The sequence below is a fragment of the Micromys minutus genome (assembly GCF_963924665.1).
Source record: "Micromys minutus genome assembly, chromosome: 4".
NCBI classification, from domain to species: Eukaryota; Metazoa; Chordata; class Mammalia; order Rodentia; family Muridae; genus Micromys; species Micromys minutus.
This window is the reverse complement of record NC_137973.1, coordinates 21,155,168-21,178,905: the sequence shown is the minus strand read 5'-3', so window position 1 is coordinate 21,178,905 and position 23,738 is coordinate 21,155,168. Positions and strand designations below refer to the sequence as shown.

General features: G+C 41.5%; 1 protein-coding gene across 2 annotated transcripts in view; it reads left to right on the top strand.

Moving 5' to 3' along the window:
• The window catches only part of MND1 (meiotic nuclear divisions 1), a 67,554-nt gene that overhangs the window by 15,017 nt on the left and 28,799 nt on the right, over nt 1-23,738 (top strand). For both annotated transcript variants that reach the window (XR_013975029.1, XM_080916344.1), the window contains exon 4: nt 350-498. Coding sequence is in view for 1 of the 2 variants with exons in the window: in XM_080916344.1 (XP_080772470.1) it covers nt 350-498 (149 nt within the window). In the remaining variant the exon portion in view is untranslated. The remainder of the gene's footprint in view (nt 1-349; nt 499-23,738) is intronic.

Here is a 23,738-nt window from a genome sequence, read left to right as displayed (position 1 = left end):
CCACCTTCTTACCATCACTCTTTTAAATACCCGGCTGTTCTACCCCCAGTGTTCCGCTTCTCTCCCATGTCTCTGTGTCCTGGTGTGCCCTTTGCACCTCCTCTCTTCTCTTGTGTCCCTTCAGCATTTCATGGCCTCTGCCCACATTCCCATGTAAGCTCCTAAGGTCTCTGAGGAAGAAAGAACTTGTGATGTTTGCCTCATGAGCCTGGGGTGCCTCCCTTTTACTGCCACATAGATGCCTAGCTCTTAATTGTAATATGCTCTGCAAATGTTTCTCTAGTTATTTGCTTTTGGATTTTACTTAGGATGCTGCTTAACCTAGCATCCTTGACTGTTTTCTCCCCAGCTGCCATGTCCGTGAAAGAAGTCCTTCAGAGCTTGGTAGACGACGGGATGGTTGACTGCGAGAGGATTGGAACCTCCAATTACTACTGGGCTTTCCCAAGCAAGGCTCTGCATGCCAGGAAGCGTAGGTTGGAGGCTCTGAACTCCGAGGTAAGGAACCACAGTTATGAAGAGATGTGCTTTGTAGCACAGCGGTGTTGCCATTAATACTTTAAACGTACATTCTCATTTGGCCTCAATGTCTAAAGAAAAGGTAGGACTGGGATGTAGCATAGATTGTACAAGCCCCAAGTTTCCCTCCCAAACACTACAAGCACAACAACATAAAACACAAATGGCCTTAGACTACTTCACCTTTTATTTCCTTATGTTGTATTTTCTAATATTTTAGTTCCTTAAAAAAAAAAGTAGACTCTGGGAGGGGCAGTTTTAAATCTGGTTTACAGGAAATGATGGAAAAGTAGAGAGAATTCCTAATCTGTCCCTTCCTGTCTCAGTCTCGTCATTTCCTGCTGTTGGGGTCTTGTGTTGCTAATGTATATCATTGTCTAGTAGTTGATAAGCCAGTTTTGATATCTTATTAGCTAGAGGCTGTTAGGCCCAGGGGCTCACTGTTAGGGGTGTGTGTGTGTGTGTGTGTGTGTGTGTGTGTGTGTGTGTGTGTAAAGAGAAAGAAAGACAGATGGGAGGACAACCTTTGGTGTCTTCAAGAATGCTGTCACCCCCTACTGACCGGGTTTTTATTGACCAGACCTCCATAATTAGGCTAGACTGGCTGGCCACGGAGTTCCAGGCATCCTCCGGTCTCCACCTCCACAGTGCTAGGTTAACAAGCATGCGCCACTGTGCTTGGCATTAGTTTTACATGGTCTGGGGATTGTGCTTTGCTTTGCTGTGAAGTTTTTGTTGATTTTTTGCTTTTTGGTTTGTTTTTTAATCTTTTTAGAAAATGCCTCATGTGGCTTAGGCCAGCCATAAACTTGCTTTGCACTTGAGACTTTGAGTCATGCTTATGCTGCCTTCACCTCCCAAGTGTTAGGATTACAACACTGTACTACAACCTGCAGACGGAGACAGCTGCGGGGATTACATGTGTCTACAAGTACAGTGTCTTACCCAGTTGTGTCACAGTATCCTTTTCAACCCGATGGCCAATTTGTTGCATTTTTCTCTTCAACCCAAATAAGCCCATTCAATGAAAACACGACTCAGTAATTAGGAAAAAAAAAACTGTGGTCTATTTTGGGCAGATTTACCACTGCACTCTCTATTCCCCTCCTAAGAAGTCCCTCTCACTTGCTGTCCTCCTGTTCCCGTTCCATCCTCTCCTCTTTCCCTTCTCACTCCTCCTCTTCTGACTTACTCCCTGACTCTCCTCTTCCGTTTCCTCTCCTTTTTCCCACCTCCTCTCCTCTTACGTATTGCCTTAACATAAATCTACACAGGAGTGTCACTGCCTGAGACTCCTCCTTACTCTGTGTCTTCATCCTTCTAGTCCTTCAGCTCCCAGAAACCACTGCTCCTCCTCTTCTTAAGACAGGCTCTTTCTGTAACCCAGCCCCCCTCACACTGCTGTCCTACCTCAGGAGGCAGCTGACCTTTAACATTCTTAGAGTTTTACTTTTCCAAACTTGAACACGACTGAAATCATGTTTGCTACAGCCTGCCTTCACAGATTGGCTTCTTGCGCTTAGCAAGATGCATTTAAGATTCCACTGTGTCTTTGGGGGTTTGATAGCTCAACTTTTTCTTATCAATGAATAAATTTTATCACATTCAATATTTCTCAACGTAAACATTGAGCTATTGGACATCTTGGATGCTTCCAGATTATGAAAAATCTGCTATAAGACCTTTATGTCCATGTTTTTGTTGTCTGTGCTTTCAATTTGTTTGCGTATTACTGAGGGTCATCATTTCTGGATTGTGTGATTAGTGTGTTTCTATGTGCTTTCCAGTGTAGATGTACTAGTGTGCATTTCCATCTGTGCTCAGTAGGTGATGTGAGTGTTTCTCTTAACAGCTTGACAGCATGTGGTATTTCATGTCTGTTTGCAGCTCCCCGATGATGTGATGTGGAGCTCCATTTTATAGGTGCATGCCATCTGTATGGGAAAAGATGTAATTTTATTTTAATCTTTTGCTGACTTTTCATTGGTTTCTTCAGTGTTGACTTGTAAAACCCTTGCATTTGCATATTTTTATTTCTTTTGTTTAAAATCCTGTCTCGGCTTCAATCCAGTGGTTGGAGTATTGCATCTTTGAAGATGCTGAGGCGGCACTACTGTCTCCTGTCACCTCTACTTTCTATCTGGAATTCCCTTTTGGCATATCTCCTTATTCTTGTCGTTGGATTAGGAAGTCTAGTGTAACAGGTATATTTTTGTTCCCATGCTGCAGTCTATGCCTGTGAGTTATGACCTTTTAGCATTATCAAAACCAGTTCTTTTAAGCTGAATTCTTTGTGCTCTAAGCATATGATTAGGAAGATAAGCTACTAGGTGAGTGTGATCTAAACACATGTGAAATTCTCAGAGATATAGTAAAAATATCTTAAATGATATTAGCTGTCAGTGGTCATGAACTAGGTTTAAAGGTTTTTCTTTTTTTTTTTTTTTTTGAGATGGCAAAAATTAGAAAATGTATGTAGAATTACAATGTCAACTTAAAATCATAAAGACAAAACCCCATGTTGGCATGGGCCTCTGTCCACACTTCTACTCCTGACTGTTTCCCCTTAACTCAACTCTGCTCCCTTCCTTACACTGCCAAACTTAAATATGCAGGAAGATAAATGTCCAACAGTATTAAAGACATCCACCATTTGGTAGCCTATTTGAAAAATTTAAAAATTTGATGTGTGTATGTGTGTTTTGTGTGTGTGCACATGTGCATATATAACTATGTATGCAGAGACCAGAGGAGGATGGTATCCTTTTGTACCTTCTGCTTTGGTTCTTTGGGGCAGAGTCTCTTATTAAACCAGGAGTGTTAAAGTAACTTTTGTTTGCCTGATATAATGGTTGTCTCTGAGGCTTAGCTTACTGCCTTAGTCTGCTAACTGAGGCATAGTCTTGAAAGCTTCTAGTCTCCATATAGTCAGTCTTATGTAGGCCTAGAATGTTTTCAGTCTGAGACTTACTGCTGAACAAGCTCACCCTTTCTTGTTCTTTCTGAACTCTGGCTGGCTGGTTCAACTCAGCTGTTCTCTATAACTATCCCAGTAAAACTGCATTTCCTCCCCTCCTCTCCTCTCTTCCCTATCCCCAACCCCTGTCTGTCTCCTGCTTCCTAGCTTCTCTTTCCTGTCTCTCCCATGAGAGCTGGGCATATCCTCTCTGACTCAGTCTGTTAAATCTTTCTCTAATTCTCACTTTGCCCCTCAACTCGATGTTACTTTTAAGCATGGCTGCTTTCTTCTACCTTCGTTGTTCGGGATTAAAGGTGTGTAGTAAGGGCTTGTCTGTATTCCAGCCAGAGGGATTAAAGGTGTGTATTCCAGATCACATAGAGGTTTTTGGTTGTGATGCCTTCTAGAGCAGCCATGTTGCTAGATTAAAAGTCTTCCATATCTTCCCCCTTGGTTTTTAAGCTAAAAATTGTACAGTTTAACTATTATATCAGAAAAAAAATATCAGTTCCCAAAAGTTAACAGTCTGAATGTCCTTTTGAAGAGCCATTGATTGGATGATTCTTCATAATAGCAATCCTGATCATCTGTCCTTTGGCAAATGTTCATTTCAGCATCAAGGTTAGTGTGCCAGGCTGAGGAATGATCTGTTCTGCTAAAGCTGGTTTGTTGAGCTGCCTCCATGCAGGGGCATCAGCTTGTTACCTCTTGAGTAGTGCCTTTGGTATGGAAGCTTCTTTCACTCAGATTGGTCTTCATCAATTTTGATGGACATTTAGGCACTTGTGTTCCACGTCTGGTTCCATCCATGCCAGGAAGATGGGCTCCACACCAGCAAGCCAGGCTTTTATCTATTGTCAGTAGGTTGTACCAGGGCAGGAGAGGAGAAAGTGGACTTTTGTGCTTGGAGAGAGCAAGCGAGGTGCTTAGGGAGAGAGCAGATTTGCTAGGAGGGTTCGCCATGAGCAGGTGGGCAGGAGAGAGTGGCCATCAGAGGATGGATGAAGCAGGAGCAGTCAGGGTGAGCCAACATGGCAAGTAATGTGCACGCAGTCGGGTTAGATTAGGGTTAGAATAGATGAGTCTGCCCAGGGATACTGCTAAAGCGTGTTAACACAAACGGGGTCTCTGTGCCATTTGTTTGGCCCCTGAATTTATCTTACACAGAAGCTTGCTGGGTTTTGGCTCAGGTTTGGCCACAGCAATTTTCCTGTCTATTCCCTACTCTAGGTTATAGGTGTGTACACCCATGCAGGCGTGCCTGGCTTTTTAATGTAGCACAAAGGAATCTGAACCAGGTCCTTATGCTTCATAGCAAGTGCCCTACCACTGAGTCCGCCCACAAGTGGGATGTTTCTTCAGCTTTGGTTACAGAAGCGATCACTGCAGTGGCCTCATTATTGTTATTGTTATTATTATTATTATTATTATTATTATTATTATTATTATTATTATTATTATTATGCTACTTTCTTGAATCCTTTGAAGGTGGTTTTCTGTCTCATTTGTTTAATTATTCAAAGAGCTAGTAGTCAGTTGTGGGAGGGCAATAGAAGATGGGGCAGGGAAACTTTGGTAAATAGATAGGCAGAGGCTATGGGTTTTTCGGGGGTGGGAGGGTTTTTGTTGTTGTTGTTGGTTTTTGGAACAGTTTCTCTGTGTAGCCTCGGCTGTCCAGGAACTCATTCTGTAGACCAGGTTGGCCTCAGGCTCACAGAGATCCACCCGCCTCTGCCTCTTGAGTGCTGGGATTAAAGGTGTTCAGCACCAATACCTGGCTTAGGCTGAGGCTACATTTTAAAGATACATTTGTTTTATGTTTTGACCTACTTGAAAGAGATGGAAAGTGAAGGCTTTTAGCTGTGAAGTTACATCATGACAAGTGCCTTTCTTATGACAGTTTATAGAATAGACCAATTAGGGGGTTGTTTTATTACATGGTTAAGAAACTGGGTCTACCCCCACCCACAGCCAAACATGAGATGGAGCTTGGGAAGTCTTGTGGAAGAGATGGGGAAGGATTGAGGGTCCCAGATGGGATAGGGACTCCACAGGTAGACAGAGTCAACTAACCTGGACCCTTGGGATGTCCCAGAGATTGAACCACCAACCAGAGAACATATACAAATGGGCTGAACCTATACCCTGCCAACACATATGTAGCCAAAGTGCAGCTTGGTCTTCATGTGAGTCCCCCAACTATTGGAGAGGGAGCTCTCCTGCCTCTATGTGCCTGCACTGGAACATGTACCCAAAACTAAGGTGGCCATGGGCAGTCACTTAGGGTAAAATGCCCCTCCATGCTAATGAAGAATCTCAGTAGCCTTAGTCTTCAGCCAATGGCCTTCCCTTCCTGGAAGCTCACACCCTTCCCCAAAGTTATATAATCTCTGGTTCACCATGAATAAAGCATATACACCCACCCCCAATAAAGAAGAATGAACAAGCTAAAATCGTCCCAGAGAGATGCTTCATTAAAGGTCACAACAGAGAAGGCCACTGCCTGAACTAACTGTAGCAGCAAGACTCCTAAAGGACTTCTCTCTCCTCCTGCCCCTCTGTCACTCGGCATTCGCTCCTGACCAGGATCCTGTTTGTCTCAGCTTCTGTTCTCCCCTTCTGGCCTGGCATACTGCAGCACTCTGACATCCCAAAGGAGACACAGAGTATGGACCCCTGTTCTTGACTTCTTCTCTGGGCCAGTACTCTGATGGCATCCAGGTACCCAAGAGGAGACCTTGGAACCACAGCATTGCCCCTGACCCTGCCTTCTCCTTCCAGTCTGTTGTGCAGCAGTGTGCTGACACCACAAGGGAAATGCGAACAGTGGACTGGTTGGGACTTCGCCTTGTCCTCCCTGAGCAATGTATCGGTGATAGCAGCAGTGGGCCAGCAACGCAGGGTGGCAGGGATGTGCAGTAGTTATTATTTGGACTTGAACTGTCTCTGGTAGGCTCGTGTTATAAACAGTTGTTCCTTAGCTGGTCCTTGTGAGAAACTTTGGAACCTTTGGGGAGAGCCTAGTAGTAGGTAGAAGTAGACGACCTGAGGCCAGCCTTGGAAGGTTGTGTGCGTTCCTGGTTTAACCTTGTTCTCTAGTGTTCTATTGTGTGACAAGCACCTACCACCACAAAGTGAGCTACTGTATCACACCTTCCCTTCTATGGTACACCGAAATCCAAACTATATCATGCCTTCCCTTCTATGGTACACCGAAATCCAGGCCCTGAGCCCATATCAGTCTTTCTTCCTTGAAGTTGTGTCTGTCAGATCTTGTTGTCACACAACAACAGGAAGACAACTCATCCGGTGGTGCAGCCACTATAGAAACCATTTTCTAGTTCCTCAAAAATATACAGCACATACATATGTGATTCAGTCAGTGTGTCTCTTGCTTGTATCCAAAGACTTGAACATATAACTAAAGAGGTTTTGTAATCTATGGTTAGGGAACAATTCTTATTTATATTTAGTAAAGATGGCAGCTACATAAACATCTGCCAAGGGAAAATGGAAATTGAGTCTTATTCATTCATTGTAGAAAGGAATACATTCAGATACATACATGTTACAGTACGGATGGGAAGATGATGCTGGGGAAATAAGCCAGCTATAAAACAACCAATAGTATGTGATCCCACATGTGTCATGTGTCAGTGAACAAATAGGAAAAGAAAAGGCCTGCATCCACCATGCCTTTGGACGCCCCCCATGACCTCATTTCCTTCCATTAGGTCCCAACTACTCAAAATTCTACCACCACCCCCCATAGTCCCATCTTGAATCCAAACCTTTAACATGGCACATGGCTTTTTTTAAAATCTTAATGCATTTTTCTGTCTTTTATTTTTGCTTTTATCACTTCTGTGAATTCAGTTTTTCTTCATCTGTTCTTAACCAGATTCTCACACCTCTGAAGCTCTCTCAGACCCTTCCCCCCAGTTCACAGACACTTTGTTCTTTATGCTTGTATTAAGGTCTCACCACAAATGTAGTATGTGGTTTTGATGTGCACTGCTGGTGTCCTATAGTAAACATGACATGTGTTTACTAATGTAGCGTGTACTCTGTTAAGGGAAAAGTGTCTAAAGCATGCTTGTTCTTGTAGGTGATGTAGGTGGAAGACTAGCTTCAAATCTCCTGGAGAAGTTTTAATTATCTTTAGAGAGGAGCACTCGCACTCCCCCCCCCCCCATTGTCTGTCTCTCTGTCTCTCTCCCCCTCCCTCCCTCTCTCCTCCCCCCTCTCTCTCCCTCCTCTAAATATGACTATAGAGTAATGCTAAGTTATAAGCATGAGGCTAGATTGTACATCAGGAAAAGCCTAAGATTAAATTATAAGAACAACTGTGGCCATATTTCTAGGATGAGTGTTACAGGTCTTTCATCAGTTTGTGAGACGTGAGTCAGAAGTAGGCAAGTTTGGTTCTTGAACAATCTCTGAATGGTGTTCCGTTTCTTGGGTGAGCAGGTCAGGACCCTGTCATGAGACAGGTGGAAGAAAAACCCCAGTCATGATATTTCCTGCAGCACAAGTGAGATTTGGTGATCGGGACATGAAGTGAAACAATGGGTGGTGTCAGTCAAGAGACAACACAGCCAGACCATCAGCCAGTGCCTCAGGCAGGCCTCAGAGATATGGTGTACCAAAGGAGACTCACATGCCCGTGGAAGGGAGCGTGGACCGTGGATGAAGGTAGTGTGAGGCAGCTAGCATCAGCAAGCACAGCTGACACCATGCTTCTCAGTGAGCAGATGAGAGAGAGAAATGGCATATGATAAAAGGTGCTTCTTTGATCATGTGTAATCTATACCTTAAAGATAAATATACGTATCTGAGGCTGAAGACTTGTTCCAAACAATGACAGAGCTCAAATGAAAGATCTTGGGTCTTCAAAGGTATCGTGATTTCTTTACCTCTGGACTTCTTTGGAAATTAAGCCTTCATGTAGCTCTGTTTTTGGTAATTATCCCATTATTGGTGGTCATATTCTAAATAAGTATGTTGCTCTGCGGTCTTTTTATAAATCTGGGTAAGGTCTTCTGTTAATTATATTTTACTGAGTGAGAAAACAGTGTAACTTCAGACACTAACTTCAAGAACCAAACACTGATGCCATTGGTTTCTGTATGTCTGAAGACCGGGCCTGCTTTCACTGAGTCCCTCTGGCTCGGTCTGGCTCAGTCTGGCTTGAGGCTGTTCCACTTCCACTGTTCCACGGACGCGGCGGGGCTGCATTCTCAGCTGAGTCTCCTGGGGGAACACAGCTCTCAGTTACATGACTTCAGCTCTGTAGACTCGCGGGCTAAGGACCTCCCATCTTTAACTTTTGGCTGGAGATTTCCCTCAATTCTTACTGTGGGTCTTTCCAGAATGCAATTTATTGCAGGCATGCCTAGACTATTACCTAATAAATGTAAATTCTTTGTAAACAATTATGTTTGTAAAATACTGACAAAAATTTAAAAGTCTGTACATTTCCATTACAGATGCATTTTCCCCCTGAATACATATGTATATATATATATATATATATATATATATATATATATTCTTATTCCTAGCTGATTGAATCAGTGCTTCTGAAATCTAAGGATACAAGGGCCAATTACAAAAAAAAAAAAACACTTTTTAAAAATTTGCTTAGTAAAAAAACATTGCTTAGTGCATTCCATATTTATTTTTGTGTTTTTTGTTTGCAATGTGTTTCTTGTAAGGATATATAATTGGGTTTTGCATTTTTATGTAAGCTGACAATGTCTTTTGGTGTGTTAGGCTGTTTGTATTTAGTGTTAGGATCACTGATTAAAAATTTGCTGTCATAATTGATTTTTTTTTGCTTGAGAATAAATATTATGTTTTCTTGATTTAAAAAATAAGTTACTGAACATTGGAGCCTTATAGATGGTCAGTTCTGTCTTAAATTGGATCCACGGGTGCTCATTACATATTTCTCAGCCAATGGTATAAGGCAGAGAGATGCTTTACCTTAAGTGAAAAAGACTAAATGTAGTTTTTTATGCTTTAATTCTAGACTTACCATAGTTCATAGTAACTAGTTATACTGTTGGGTAATCATAATAGAAGCCAGTCAGAATGTCTTGGTAGTACTGTGAATCCAACTATTCCAGAATTGATGGTAGTTGATGTTTGCAATGATTGGGTGTTTCTATTATCACTGCTCTGGTTTTCTCAGAACACAGTGTAAGAGATTAACAACATAAAGCAGATTACCAAGCCGTCATGTAAAGTAGCTGCTATCAATATATTCCTGTCCTGCTGGTCTGAGATTTAACATCCCATGTAGTTTTGGGTCCACCTCTCTCTTGGAAGCTGGAGGTGGGAGCTTGACCTGATACACCTCTGTAAACCAGAAGTCCAGGCAGCTAACAGAGGTGTGGGCTCCGTGCCTCCTGTTCTAACTCACAGCAGGGTTGCAGGGTTTTGTCTTTGTTTTCTCTCAGGTGGGGGTGGGGTGGGGGGGTGGAAGGGTGGGGGGCTGCAAGCAAGCTTTTCCTCAGCTTCTCAAGAGACTTGCTCTCCCCATGTGTGAGAGAGGCCACTCTGCCTTTATGGGCTGTGGTAAAGAGGAAGTGTGAGGTTTCTGCTACTTCAGGATTTCTGCATATGGTGGCCACACATTCAGATAAATTATGGCTCACTCAGGAGGGAAGACTGGAAACTTACTTGCTCAATCAGAGCAAATAACCGAGGGTGACCAAGTTCAGCTCAGTCAATCAACAGGTTCCCCAGGGCAGGAGCGAAGATTAAAAGAAAAAAGACAATTAGACAAAACTATAACATGACTCCAGCCAGTTCTGAGGCTGGAGCAAACTTTTTATTTTTCAGTCTGCCTTTAAACCACTTTAATTACATGCAGAAAGATAAGATCAGTTCTGAGTCAAGGCACAAGCAAGGTAATAAGCAGAAATCCTGTAAACATCTTTCTTAGGGGCTAAGCAGGAAGACCACTGCTGCAAGAGACAAAGGGACTGCCACACATGCTTCCACTGAGCCTGCCGGAAGCTTCAAATGTAAATGTTCTTAATCTGGGCCAGTTTCCTGAGCCCCGGAAACAGATTCCTGCCTTGAGTTTACTTCTTTTGTCCTGGTGATGTCAAAATTCCCAGTGCCAACTGTCCAATGGCACCAAAAAGCTCTTCACATGAGGGCGTGCTTTCAAAAAGTACAGGTCAGTGTTCATGGTTTGTAACATGGAGCTGTGCAGTAAGTGTGATTTTTTTTATACAGGAGAGCGAAGTGAGTGACACTTGGTGACAGCCAGAAAGATGCTGCTCTGATGTGTGACTCACGTAAAGACTAGTTACTGGTGAGTGGCCACACTCAGGGCTGCAATGAAGCATCGGCTCTTCTGTAGATTGCCAAAGTATAATGTTGACTTCCTTTGAATTTTCTTGTTAATTATTTCCAGATTGGCCTAGGGTGTGGGGGTGGGAAGGCACTTCATTTCCTTCCTTTTAATGTCATTTCTGTTCTGCCACTGACTCCAATTATGTGCAGGAATGTGCTTGTCTCTTGATGATAGACATTCTTATAGGAAATTTGAAAATTAAATCAGGAAATATATATTTTTCTTCTTCGAGTTTTGATTGTGTATGTTGCTCATCATTGAAGACAGTGAAGGACTCACAGTTATAATTTGTTTTAGGTTCACCATTTCCTAAGATGACAAACCAACTGTCAGCCGTCTGTGTCATGTGTTAACCTCCACAGAGACTTGCCATGTGCTGCTGTAAATCCTCTGAGGATAAAGAATAGGGATCTGTGCCTAGAGAATTGGCAGTTTCCTTGATAAGGCATAGTTATCTAACTTCCGTGGAAATAATTAACAAGAAACTATAAAAATGCATCTGTATAGTTTTTAATATGGTGGTGGCAAATGCTAAACTTTGCTGTGCATTCTGTTACACAGTTAGGACAAAGGCAAGGCTCTTAAAAACCTTAATGGCATTTATCTATTTATTTGTTCATTTATTTTGTATGTGTAGGGCATATGTATGTGCCATAGACTTGTGTTTGTTCATTTGTATGTTTAGGGGTGTATGTATGTGCCATAGCACATGTGTAGAAATCAGAAAACAACCCACAAGGTTCAGTTCTCACCTTTCACCATGTGGAAGGTGGTCAGACTTGGTGGCAAGTGCCTTTACCTGCACGAGAAATCTCACATCTAAAGATAAGGCTTTTTATAAATATGTATGGCTAACAAAGAGTTCTTAGAAACTGTTGTTTTGAGCTCAAAGGTAGGATAGGTTGTCAGTGTCTCTCAACCTTTCTAAAGCTGTGATCCTGTAATACATTTCCTTCTGTGGCAACTTCCAACCATAAGTTATTTTGTTGCTCCTTCATTACTGTCATTTGCTACTGTTACAAATTATAATGTCAATATCTGATATACAGGATGACTTGTAACACCCAGAGGAGCTAAGACCCACAGGTTTAAATGCAGGTGGAGCTGAAGAAGAGGCATTGAGGACTGTTGGTAGCTGCTTAGGGGTGTTTAGGTAAGAGCTTGTGAGGGCTGTGTGAGACCATCAGAATTGTTATTGACTGTATTTACATATCAGAAACTGAGGGACCCATAGGCTGAATAGCTTCCCCAGCCTGACAGTATGAGGAGACTGTAAGGGAAGACTCTCCCATCTCTGTGTTCTCTGTGTGGCCCACGCTGCTAGAGAAGACAAACAATTACATTCAGTGCACAGCTGACACTTAGCTTAGGAAGAATGTGCAGAGACTTGTTTGTTATGTGATCATGGAAGCATAAAGTTGGAAGCCACACTGAGGTCACACTATTATGGGATGTCTTAGTGGTTGGTTTTGTTATGTACACCAAGCAAAGAAAACTCAAAATTTTCTGCCAGAATAAATTTATATTTTTTTCTAACTTGTTTAAAACAATTAGATTATAAACTTTAGAAAACAGTGTTGTTAGTGTCCTTCCCTTTGCTTAATGTGGTTAAGATGTTACTTATTTTGCTGAAAATAATTCATGGTATAGGGTTTTGTTTTTGTTTTTTTTAACAAAGCTAAAGTAAATATGAAGGCTGGACTGAGGGAATGTCTTAAGCTGGCCCCTCTCGGTAGCTGTGCTGCAGTTGTGGTCTCATGCATTGAAGTGTTTCACAGGCAGAAAAGTGTCTTTTAGAGATGCTGCAAACAGCAAGGCACATTTCCATCTCATTTCTTTTGAAGTTCATGTTTTGATATTTGATACCAGGAACATTGATTTTAGCTCAAATGACAGTAGTAATCATTAGATTCCTCTCACAGGGAATTGTTGTAAGGACTGTGTGTAGCCTGAAGAAACTCCCCAGTGAAACAACATTTCTCTGTATCCTAAAAGATGTAAAGAAATTGTTAGGGAGCTGGAGAGAGATGACTCAGCAATTAGGGATTTATTCTGTTCTTGCTGTCCAAACTTTCCAAGATACAGAATTTCACATGTGCCCCAATATTTTAAAAATAGTCACATTGGCATTTTTCTAAAATAAATTTGTATATTATTCACTAAAAACTAATTACTATTAATATTTTTAAAGCATTTAAAATTTTATTTTTAATTACTTTTATGTGTGTGGTTGTGTCAGGTCTCCTGGGGCTGGAGTTACAGTCAGCTTGGGTCTTGTAGAAGAGCAGTATCATACCCTCTTAACCACTGAGCTGTCTCCCTCTCCTGCTTTGCTGTTGACATTCTTATGTATGTGTAAACAAATGAGAGAAAAATATTTCAAATTGGCTTACATAATAGGAATTCTTTATCTGCTTAAGAAGCTAGAGGCAGCCTTAAGGGTGGGTAATTGCATTACACTTATATGGGCTGGTTTTGTGTCAACTTGACACAAACTGGAATCATCACTGAGGAAGGAGCCTCAGTTGAGGAAATGCCTCCATGAGGTCCAGCTGTAAGGCATTTTCTCAATTAGTGATCAAGGGTGGAGGGCCCAGCCCATTGTGGGTGGTGCCATCCCTGGGCTGGTAGACCTGGGTTATAAGAAAGCAAGCAGAGCAAACCAGGGGAAACAAGCCAGTAAGCAACATCCCTCCACGGCCTCTGCATCCACTCCTGCCTCTAGGTTCCTGACCTGTTTGAGTTCCAGTCCTGACATCCTCTGGTGACAAACAGCAATGTGGAAGTGTAAGCTGAATAAACCCTTTCCTACCCAACTTGCTTCTTGGTCATGTTTTGTGCAGGAATAGAAACCCTTAGACAAATTGGTACCAGCATAGTGGGGTATTCCTGTGACAACTGACCATATTTTGGGGCAGTCTATGGGAGGACTTTAGAACTTTCAGCTAAGAGAGCCATTGGGATGTTAAGGGCTTTGTGAGATACTCTGTAGGAGCTTGGAAGATAATGTTGAGAACAGTGCAGGAGATGGAGGCCTGGCTTGTGAGATTTCAGAGGGAAGATTAAAGACTCTTATCAAGGCTGTTTGGTGTTTTGATTGTGAGGTTTCTGTGGTTTGGTTAGCTGGGACTGAAGAATCAACTGTGATTAAGAAGGTACCAGAACTACTAAAACAAAACCTTTGCATTACTGGGACTATTGATGCTGATCAGCTGAAGCTAAGAAATTAGTGGTGATTAAAAAGAGACCAACATCACTGAAGTGAAATCTTCTGGGAAGAGTTTTCTGAGAGCACAAAGAAGCTGTGTTCCGGAGATAGCCAAGGTTGTACCTCGTGCTGTGGCTGAACTTGGTAATGTGTAAGAGTCACCCAGGTGGTACTGGTTTTAAAGACATGAAGGGGTCATGAAGAGCAACTGAGGCTTGGCACTGTGAGAGGTCACTGAAGGCCATTGGTGGAGGTGCAGCCTCAGTTGCAATTAATGCCGAGGACTGAAGGAGTCATGCAAAGGAGTTGAGGCTTGACTCCGTGAGGGGAGCCTGTGAGAGGCTATTGGTGAAGCCATGTTGCAGCAGAAGACAGCAGTGTTTAGGAGATGCCAGTGCCATGATGACCACCAAGAACAGCAGCGGCAGTGGAGAACAGGCAGCTGGAGCCTAGAAAACAAGGCATGTGTTACAAGGGGCGGAGCTGGAGAAGTGACTCAAGCCCTTGAAGGAGCTCAGAAGTTCATTAGTGGATCCCAGACATTGGATGGTTAGAGTTTGATTTTGCTTTTGATTGTGACTGTGCCCTGATATTTTTCCCTCTTGAAGGAAGAAAGTATTTTAGTGGAGCCCACAGTTAAGAGACTTTTAAGTGTAAAAAGACTGATTTTTAAGAGATTGGATATTTAAAAGGGGTTGCAATTTTAATGTGTAAGGATTTGTAAAGACTGAAACTTTTAAGGTTATTAAGATCTTGGAGATAAATAAAATAGTGAGGGTTGAAGCTTAATAGTGTGTGTATCAAGTTGACAAGGGGTCAATTGTACTGGCTGGTTTCATGTCAACTTGACACAAGCTGGAGTTCTCACAGAGAACGGAGCCTCAGTTGAGGAAATGCCTCCTTGAGATCCAGCTGTAAGGCATTTTTTCAACTAGTGATCAAGGAGGAAGGCCTAGCCCATTGTGTGGTGCCATCCCTGGGCTGGGAGACCTGGGTAATAAGAAAGCAGGCTGAGCAAGCCAGGGGAAGCAAGCCAGTAACATCCCTCCATGGCTTCTGCATCAGCTCCTGCTTCCTGACCTGTTTGAGTTCCAGTCCTGACTTCCTTTGGTGATAAACAGCAATGTGGAAGTGTAAGCTGAATAAACCCTTTCCTCCCCAACTTGCTTCTTGGTCATGATGTTTTTTGCAACAATAGAAACCCTGACTAAGGCAACACTTTATATAGATTGTCTTTGACATTTGGCTTTCCCTGTTTGGTTGTAAGTACTTACTGAGACTCCTTAGTCCTCTCTCAACAGTACCCAGAGAATAAACTGCCCATCCCCACTCCCCTCTTTCTCAGTCTCTGTCTCTCCCTCTCTTCCTCTTTCTACCTCCCCTCCCCCTCCACCCCATCTTTTATACAAGAGGAAAATGTCAGCATGCCCCCTGCCCAAGCAGGCTTCTGTTTCTCACTTTGGCTAAGTCTGAGTTGACAAGCTTATACTGAAGGATTGTTCTGGGGAGCATTCTGTTCTTTTGGAGCACATTACCACTGTAGTCTGAACAGAAATTGGAACTCTGTTAAGAAAGAAAGGCTTTGGAGAAGCATCTAAGATGTTCTGCCAAATAACATCTATATGTATTTAAAGCTTTTAAGCATCCATACAGCCTGTTAAGCTGGGCATCTTAGCTGCTCAGAAGGCTGAGGCAGGAGGATATTTAGGAGGCCACCCTGGACAACACAGCAAACCTCTGTCTCTTCACCTCAAACGAAGGTATGCTTTTAAGTTCAATGTTATTACTATCTCTTATTGTCCCAGATAACTGATTTAAATACTGTTTGCAGAGATAGGGTGACTGGAATATCGGAGATGGGAAAAGGAAATATGCATGTATTTTATTGATAAACAGTTTGAAATAGTTTAAAATAGTCAATGGTTACAGCTATTAAAATGCATGAATTTGATGTTACTTTTAAGTAATCAGATTTTAAAAAATGTTTACAGTTTGCTTTGCTTTTGTGGTAGGTAGCTTCAAGCTAGGTTTCCAGACTTCTCTAGAAATTACTCTTCTTGCTGTAGGAATTTTATAGTGTTGTTGAAAAGGATGACCTTGTACTGTCTATCACATTCCATAGTCCGTGCTCCAACACTATTCTGTGTTTCCTAGGAGATACAGTCTTGTAAGACTCATCCTACAGAACTGTATCCCCTGTAAAGCAGCCAGTCTAGAAAAGACCGAGTCTACAGGAGCCAGGCTGTTAATGCCCTGCCACCAGGTGGTGGCAGAGTGTCAAAAGCCTGATGCCATTGAAAACCCGTATTTCAATTTGTTTGGTCTATTTTGCCCCAAAAGGCTATAAGTATTTTATACGTTTTTGTTTCGGTAAAAATAAAAAGGAATCTGGTTCTACTGGTCCCATGTGGTCTCACTCTGTAGGAGCTGCTCCAGTGTGAAGCCGGGCGCCTGGTTTCTTTCTCTACCACGTGGTCCATTCCACCTACCCTGGCTGCTTTTTATCCTGGTGGTCCACGAGCACCCCAGTGTGTTGTTTTTACTTACTTTCCCTTGGTGGGTTGTTGCTACACCTTGCATACACACATCCCAACTCAATGATGGGCTTTGTGCATCCCTCCATTACACCCTCTTTTGAACTCATATCAAAGAACACACCAAAATACTCTGATCTGATTGATATGATATAATTTACTCATCTATATAAGTCAGATCATCCTGTATAATTTTATCCCTTACAAAATATTCATAACAACCTTATCCATATAGAGATTTGCCAGGAGAAACATCTATGTCTTCCTCCATGTTTCTCTTTTTTAAATCTCCCACTTTCTTCTTTCCCACCTTACCAAGACTTTTTCCCCGCCCCACTCTCTATTGTCCAATCATGTATTGCCTTGACATCACCCTTTCTATTTACTTGAATTAAAAAACTTTTCTCAACTATAAGCTGTACACAACTGTTACCATTTGAAAATTATCTAAATGACTATGTTTTTTCAAAGTTAATTAGCTAGGGTAGGCTATGAGACTAAAATAATCTTCAACTCCATCAGAAATCTGAGAACAAATAATATTACCTGAAATTATGAGAAGCACAAAAATTAGCTTCCAAAATTTAGCCAATTTATAGAGTCCACTGATCCCTTGGATAGTCCTCACTCCTCAAAACATTGGAGCATCAAGTCTTTAGCCTTCAGACCCAGGATCATCTGACAGACCTTTGTGATGCAGAGTTTTGAAGGGCTGATAATTCTGGCTTGGCAAAGATTATCAGTCAACTATCCTGCATAATGTATCCCTTTCTGGACATTATTTGTCTATAGATGAAGTAGGCAGTTTTTGCCTAGTGTCTGTCTTGCCACAATTGGAGCAACTCCATTGGGGCTCAGTTTCTTCTTAGAATCCAAGAAGAGGTGCTGTCAGAAGCAGACAGGTCTCTAATCAAATGATCTTAAATAAAGAAATGTTCATAAACATCATTGTGGATTTCTGTCACCTTTGAAGACCATATATCTACACAAAGCAGTTCTGAACTGTTAAGCTTCAACTACTCTTGGCCATTTCTAATTGAAATAACTCAATAAAACCCTTTTAATTGACTCAGAACCATGAGTCTGCTATTCGGCCCTTAATTTGTAATGTTTAATCAACTAAAAACAGTAGCATATATAGGACTGGGTCTAAGCCTTGTATAGGTACAATGCCTATATGAAAGTAACAATATTCATCTCAATTTTAAATCAGTAAAAATTATACCAATGAAAACCTTAAAATTGTATCAAATAAATTCTATCTATACCAATGTAAAGATTATAACTTCAACTTTGTATCTACTACAAAGATTTTTACCAGTGTAAGATAATGACTTTAGCTTAGTTACCAAATGAGATTATGGCTGTATAAATCAGTTTGGCCCCTCCTGTTAAATTATGGCCATTTCTAAAGTCTTCATAAAAACTTTAGAATATCCACCTTCAGCTCCTCAAAGCCCAGGGAATCAGGGCAATGGCTCTTTATTAGCTTCTTCAAGCTGCATATGGATGTTGAGATATCTAGAAGGTGGGAAGGGATGAGGAAACTGGCCAGACTTCAAGAGGAAAGGCCACACTGAAGTTGCTGTAGTCTCTGATGTCTGTTCTGGTTGGATCTGGCTGAAACTCCCTGAGATTAGGAAGCCAAGCAGGCCAGTTCAGCATTCTGATGACAAGCTTTACCATAGCTGCACATTTTGCAATATATAAGTCTCAAAACAACATTTTAGCATCGAGTATCTTTTTGTTTGATTCTCTTGAATCTAGTTTTTCAGGTGGTCTCCCTCTATCAAATCCGATCCATATAACTCTGGAATGCATCCAGAGCCTAATCTCCCTTTGAAAAGCAGAAAGACAAAAACCTTTCTCCAAAAGTAGTATGTTCTTTAGTCAGCAACCAGAAAAACTTGTATCTTGCATTCTCTCCCAGAGAAATAATATAACCACAAAACTCAACAGCACACCCATTTTGAAAATTAAAGCAATATAAAACAAATGAATAAACTAAAACACTGTATGATCCTATTCTTAGGCCTCTAATAATTTGTCATGTCAGGAAATCAACTCAAAATAATCATGGAGACCATGTTAAGAGAATATGAGTCTCCTGTCTTAGGGTTTTATTGCTGTGAACAGACACCATGACCAAGGCAAGTCTTATAAATAAAAAAAACATTTAATTGAGGCTGGCTTACAGGTTCAGAGGTTCAGTCCAGTATAAAGGCAGAAGCATGGCAGCATCCAGGTAGGCATGGTGCAGGAGGAGCTGAGAGTTATACATCCTCATCCAAAGGAAGCCAGGAACAGACTGAGCATCTTCAGGCAGCTAGGAGGAGTGTCTCCAAGCCCATCTCCAGAGTGACACACTTCCTCCAACAAGGCCACACCTTCTACTAGTGCCACTCCCTGGGCCAAGCACATGCAAACCATCACACCTCCTGTTGTAGTAATTTTAAAATAAAGACAAGCCCTCACTAGCCAGCATTGATTGAAAGACCCCTGCAGAGGGGAGACCCTCAGTCAAGTCTCGGGATAACACGACCCCCCAAGAATTCATGAGAGACCATCCTTGCTGCAATTACATGAGGTTTTTTTAATTGACCAGTGCACTGGGGTCGAAACTCATATCCCACACAGAAGTAGAGGAGTCTGACCACGAGTGGCTGGGAGATGGGGGTTTTAAAGGAAACAAACCACAACAGGGGTGGGGGGAGTACGTCATTAAAGAATACCAAAAATACCAGTGAAGAATCGTTAGGGAAATACCTGGTTTCTCAAGATTGTCTATAAGGTGAAAACTACCAGTGAAGAATTGTGAGGGGAACATCCGGTTTCTCAAGATTGTTTATGATGTGTTATTTAACTTTTATGTTTTTATGGTCAGTCGGTCTCTGAAACAGAGTCACCCTGACCTTAAGGCCATAAATTCTTTATGGTCAGCCAGTTCCTGAAACAGAACTGGTTTTTGGCTCTACTCTACCTGCTAGGGGTCTTCTACTTTACCTGTTAGGGAGTCAGGATTTATCCTGGTCTTTCAGATGAGCCACATTGCATTAGCGGGATAATTTATAAAACAATTTAACCACATTTATATTGATACCAATATCAATAAGTAGTAAGCAATTTATCAAACTAGGACGTTAACCCAAAATTGAGATCTGTCAAGCTCTCGATCTGGAGTGTCAGATTTTTATTTAATAATAACTTATATAATATATGTCTGTATTTATTCTGCCTGGTGTATAGACTTCTTTTTTTATAACCTTATTAACTTGCAAATAGCACCACTCTACTTGGAGTCAGGGACTGATTTTCTCTTAGTTCTGAACCACGGGTGAAAATGCCCACGTGATTTGGATGAACTCTCTACTCTCTCCTCCTAACTACAAAAACAAACTTAATCACATTTCCTTTGATTCCTGTCATTAAGTAGGCAGCTTGTCTAACCAGGATTTAAACCCAAAATTTACGTGGGGCTTTTGTTAGACAGAATAAGGGTGATCCTGTAAGACTTGAGCATTAAACCTTTATACCATCTTTAAAACAAATAAACCAGCTTTTTATTACATTCTCTAAACAATTTCTTTAAAGACTGGAGCAGCTTCTAATCTCTTAACTCTGAGCTGCCTGGACGCATCACAGCAGACACCTACATCCTGCTAGCCTAGGCCTCTTCTGTGTTTTTTGTTTAAGATTCCCGCACTTGAGGCATCACTTGACTTAACATGGTGCTGGCCCCCTCTTAGAAAATAACACTCTCTCGGGCTAATAATCTTACATTTCTAGTGGGTTCTTGCCTAACACATTGGTTTGCCACCTGTGGAGGTAAAAATAAAAAAGAATCTAGTTCTTCCAGTCCCGCATGGTGTTACTCTGTGGGAGCTGCTCCAGTGTGGAGCCAGGCATCTGGTCTCTCTACCACACTGGCCGCCGGTCACAGGGCCGGGTCTGTGCACTCCAGCTGCTTCCCTGCCATGAGGTCCACAGCCGCCTTCTCCCAGCTGTCTCCCTTTTAGCCTTCCTCCCTCTCCACACATTCCAGCTCCGTGACTGGCTTTGAGCTTTCTACCACTACACCCTCCTTTGAACTCAATTAAGTTGCCACATCAAAGAACACGCCAAAATACGCTGATCCAGTTGATATGATCTAATTTGCCCACCTAGAGAAGTCAGATCATCCTGTACACATTTTTGTATTTGCATTCTAATAGCAACTCTCGCTGCTCTGTATTTTATAGACATTTCATAAATATTAACCCTGTTAGTTGCATTTGTGTTTAAACTGAGCTTTTGACTCATACTTAGGATTACACTGGATCAAATTCAGATATAAAATCCTATCAGTTCCCTAGTATTTGTATTTATTTATGGCCATGACTTACCTACATTATAATTCTTTTGTAATCAACTTAATTTTAGACTAGATAAAAAACAATTTTAACTTTGGAATTTGTTGATTTTCGTATTTTCAAGGCTAAACATTTACATGTTACACCTTTAACACTTCAGTTCACTTCAGATGGTAGTCTGGTCGGCATCTTTGCCTTTTAGTAGCACCCAAACCAAATTTAAATCTTAACAAGAAACAAATGAAGTACAGTGCTCTCCCTAGGACAGTGGGGCAGTGTACACTTGAGTTAGTGTTTGTCTAGCTAATTAATAATGGCCTACGTCTACTTTACTTTATTGATAATTTTAAATTCACACAATAAAGAAACCAATGAAGGACCAAGAATATAGCTGAGAGGAGGAACCAGCAATAGTCATTGTCATCTGATCGTTCAGCCCACTGCTCTTGCAGCACAGTCACTAAGCTTTTCTTAAGAAGTAGGATTTGTGCCTGTCAGAAAACTGAACAAACGCAGTGTTGCTAGGAATAGACAAGAGAATAAGGCAGTGTGGAGAAGCCTAAATGGAATCCATTTGAAGGCAGGATGTGAAAACTGTCTCCTCAGAATTATCGGCTGACCTTTATATACATCTGTGATGTGCACAACCACTCATACACAGCACGAGCAACGTAATAACACATACATTTTTAACAGTGGAAAATACATATGGGATTGAGGGTGTAGCTTAGCTTTAGGTTGTGTATTTAGCTTACTTAGGGGTCTAGGTTCAAGTCTCAGCACAAGGAAAAAACTTGACTCATAAGAATGTGAAGATTTATTAAATATCAATAACTGAAATCCATCTAAGGGGTTGGGTGACTCAGGGTGTAAAGCCATACATTCATAAGAACCTGAGTTCAAGTCTCCAGAACACATGAAAAACTTGGTGAGACAGCACATATCTGTGATTCCCAAATACCCACGGCACAGATAGGCAGAGGCATGCTGTCCCTGGAGGCTTGTGGACATCTGCCCGGCAGACACAGAAGTAAACAAGCACATACTGTCTCCAGGTGGAAAGTGAGGACCAACCTTCATGCTTGCTGTCTCACCTCCACAGAGCATCATACATACATGTGTGTACCTGGCATGGACACATGCATGTATACATACATATCATATATGCAAAGGTTAAAGAAATAAAGTGAAAACAGTAATTCGTGAGAGTAAGTAATTCGTGAGTAAGATTAGCAACCTTTTAAATGATGGCAATACCCACTCTGTGGGAACTTGCGAGGAATTTACCTATTTTTTCCTGATGGTAAACGTCAAAACTCCAAAAATATAAGAAGTTCAACATTTATGTCACACCTGGTGGGATGGACATTATTACAATAAAAGAAAATGTTAGCAAGGTATGGAGAATTTGAAGTACGGACTCAAACACTACACCGGTGTTTGTGACAGTGTTATTCACAATGGAGGAGATGATGCTATGGGAAATGGCCGGCAGTAAGGATATAAAATGTGTACACACAGAACACAATTTCGTTCATCCTTAGAAGGGGATGGAATTCTGGTATGTACTACAGCATGGATGGTCCTTGAAACTTGCCAAGTAAAGCCAGCCAGATACAAAAGGCCAGATACTGTGATTCCACTTATGTCAGGTGTTTACACTGGGCTAAAGCAGACAGGTAGTGAAACAGACCAGGAAGGTGCTGCTAATGGAGAGTTTGGAATGATGAAAGTGTTCTGCAACAAAGTAGCGATGGTTGTGCAGCAGCCTGAACATATTTAATGTCATTAAACAGAATATGTTAAAGGATTCATCTTATGTCTTTTTTTTTTTTTTTTTTACAATTAAAAAAAAAAAGTTGGGATGAAGGCTTCGCAGCTAAGAGCATTGGCTGCTCTTGCAAAGGACTCAGATTTGGTTCCCAGAACCCACTTGGTGGCTTGCAGCTGCCTATAACTCCAGTTCCAAGGGATCCAGTGCCCTCTTCTAGCCACCATGGGTACCAGGCATATAACACGAAACACGTGTACGTACAGGCACTCACACATACACATGGCCACTAGTGACCCCAGATGCTGGAAGGGTACAGAGCTGTCCATTAGTGGCTACTGGGAGTAGAAATTGTGCAGTTTGCTATTTCTTATTAAAGTAAACATACTTTTACTCTATGACATAACAGTTGTGTTTTTTTTTTTTTTTAGTGTTTACCAAAGTGAGTTGAAAATGTACATTGGTACAAAATTTGTACAGACATTTTTATAGTAGGATTTATTTATAATTACACGGGAGCAACTAGAGTGTTTAGTAGCTTAATGGAGGAACAAACCAAGTTACCCCCGATACTAGAATATTATTCACTGATGAAATAAAATTGTCATAAGCCATAGCACAGTTTGGAGTTTAGTGGGATTTCAATGCACATTGAAAGGTGAAAGAAGCCAGGCTAGGGAGAGGAAGGGGTGACTTAATAGAGCACAGAGAATTTTGACCAATGAAACTGTTCTGTGTGACACTGGAATAGTGGGTGTGTCTCTAAAACCTCCAGAGTACACAATAGCTGTGTTGGATCCTAATGTGCCCTGGACTTCAGTGATCATAATGTCGGTGTTGGCTCGCTCATCCTGATAAATGCACCATTTTGTGTAAGATTTTGGTAGTGAGGAGGCTGTGGATATGTAGGGTTAGGATGCGTGAGAACGTCTTTATCTTGTGTTCAGCTCTCCATGAACCTAAAACCGCTCTCAAAAACAAAGTTGTTTTTAAAATAAAGAAACCTGTTGGACTTGGTTGTACGTG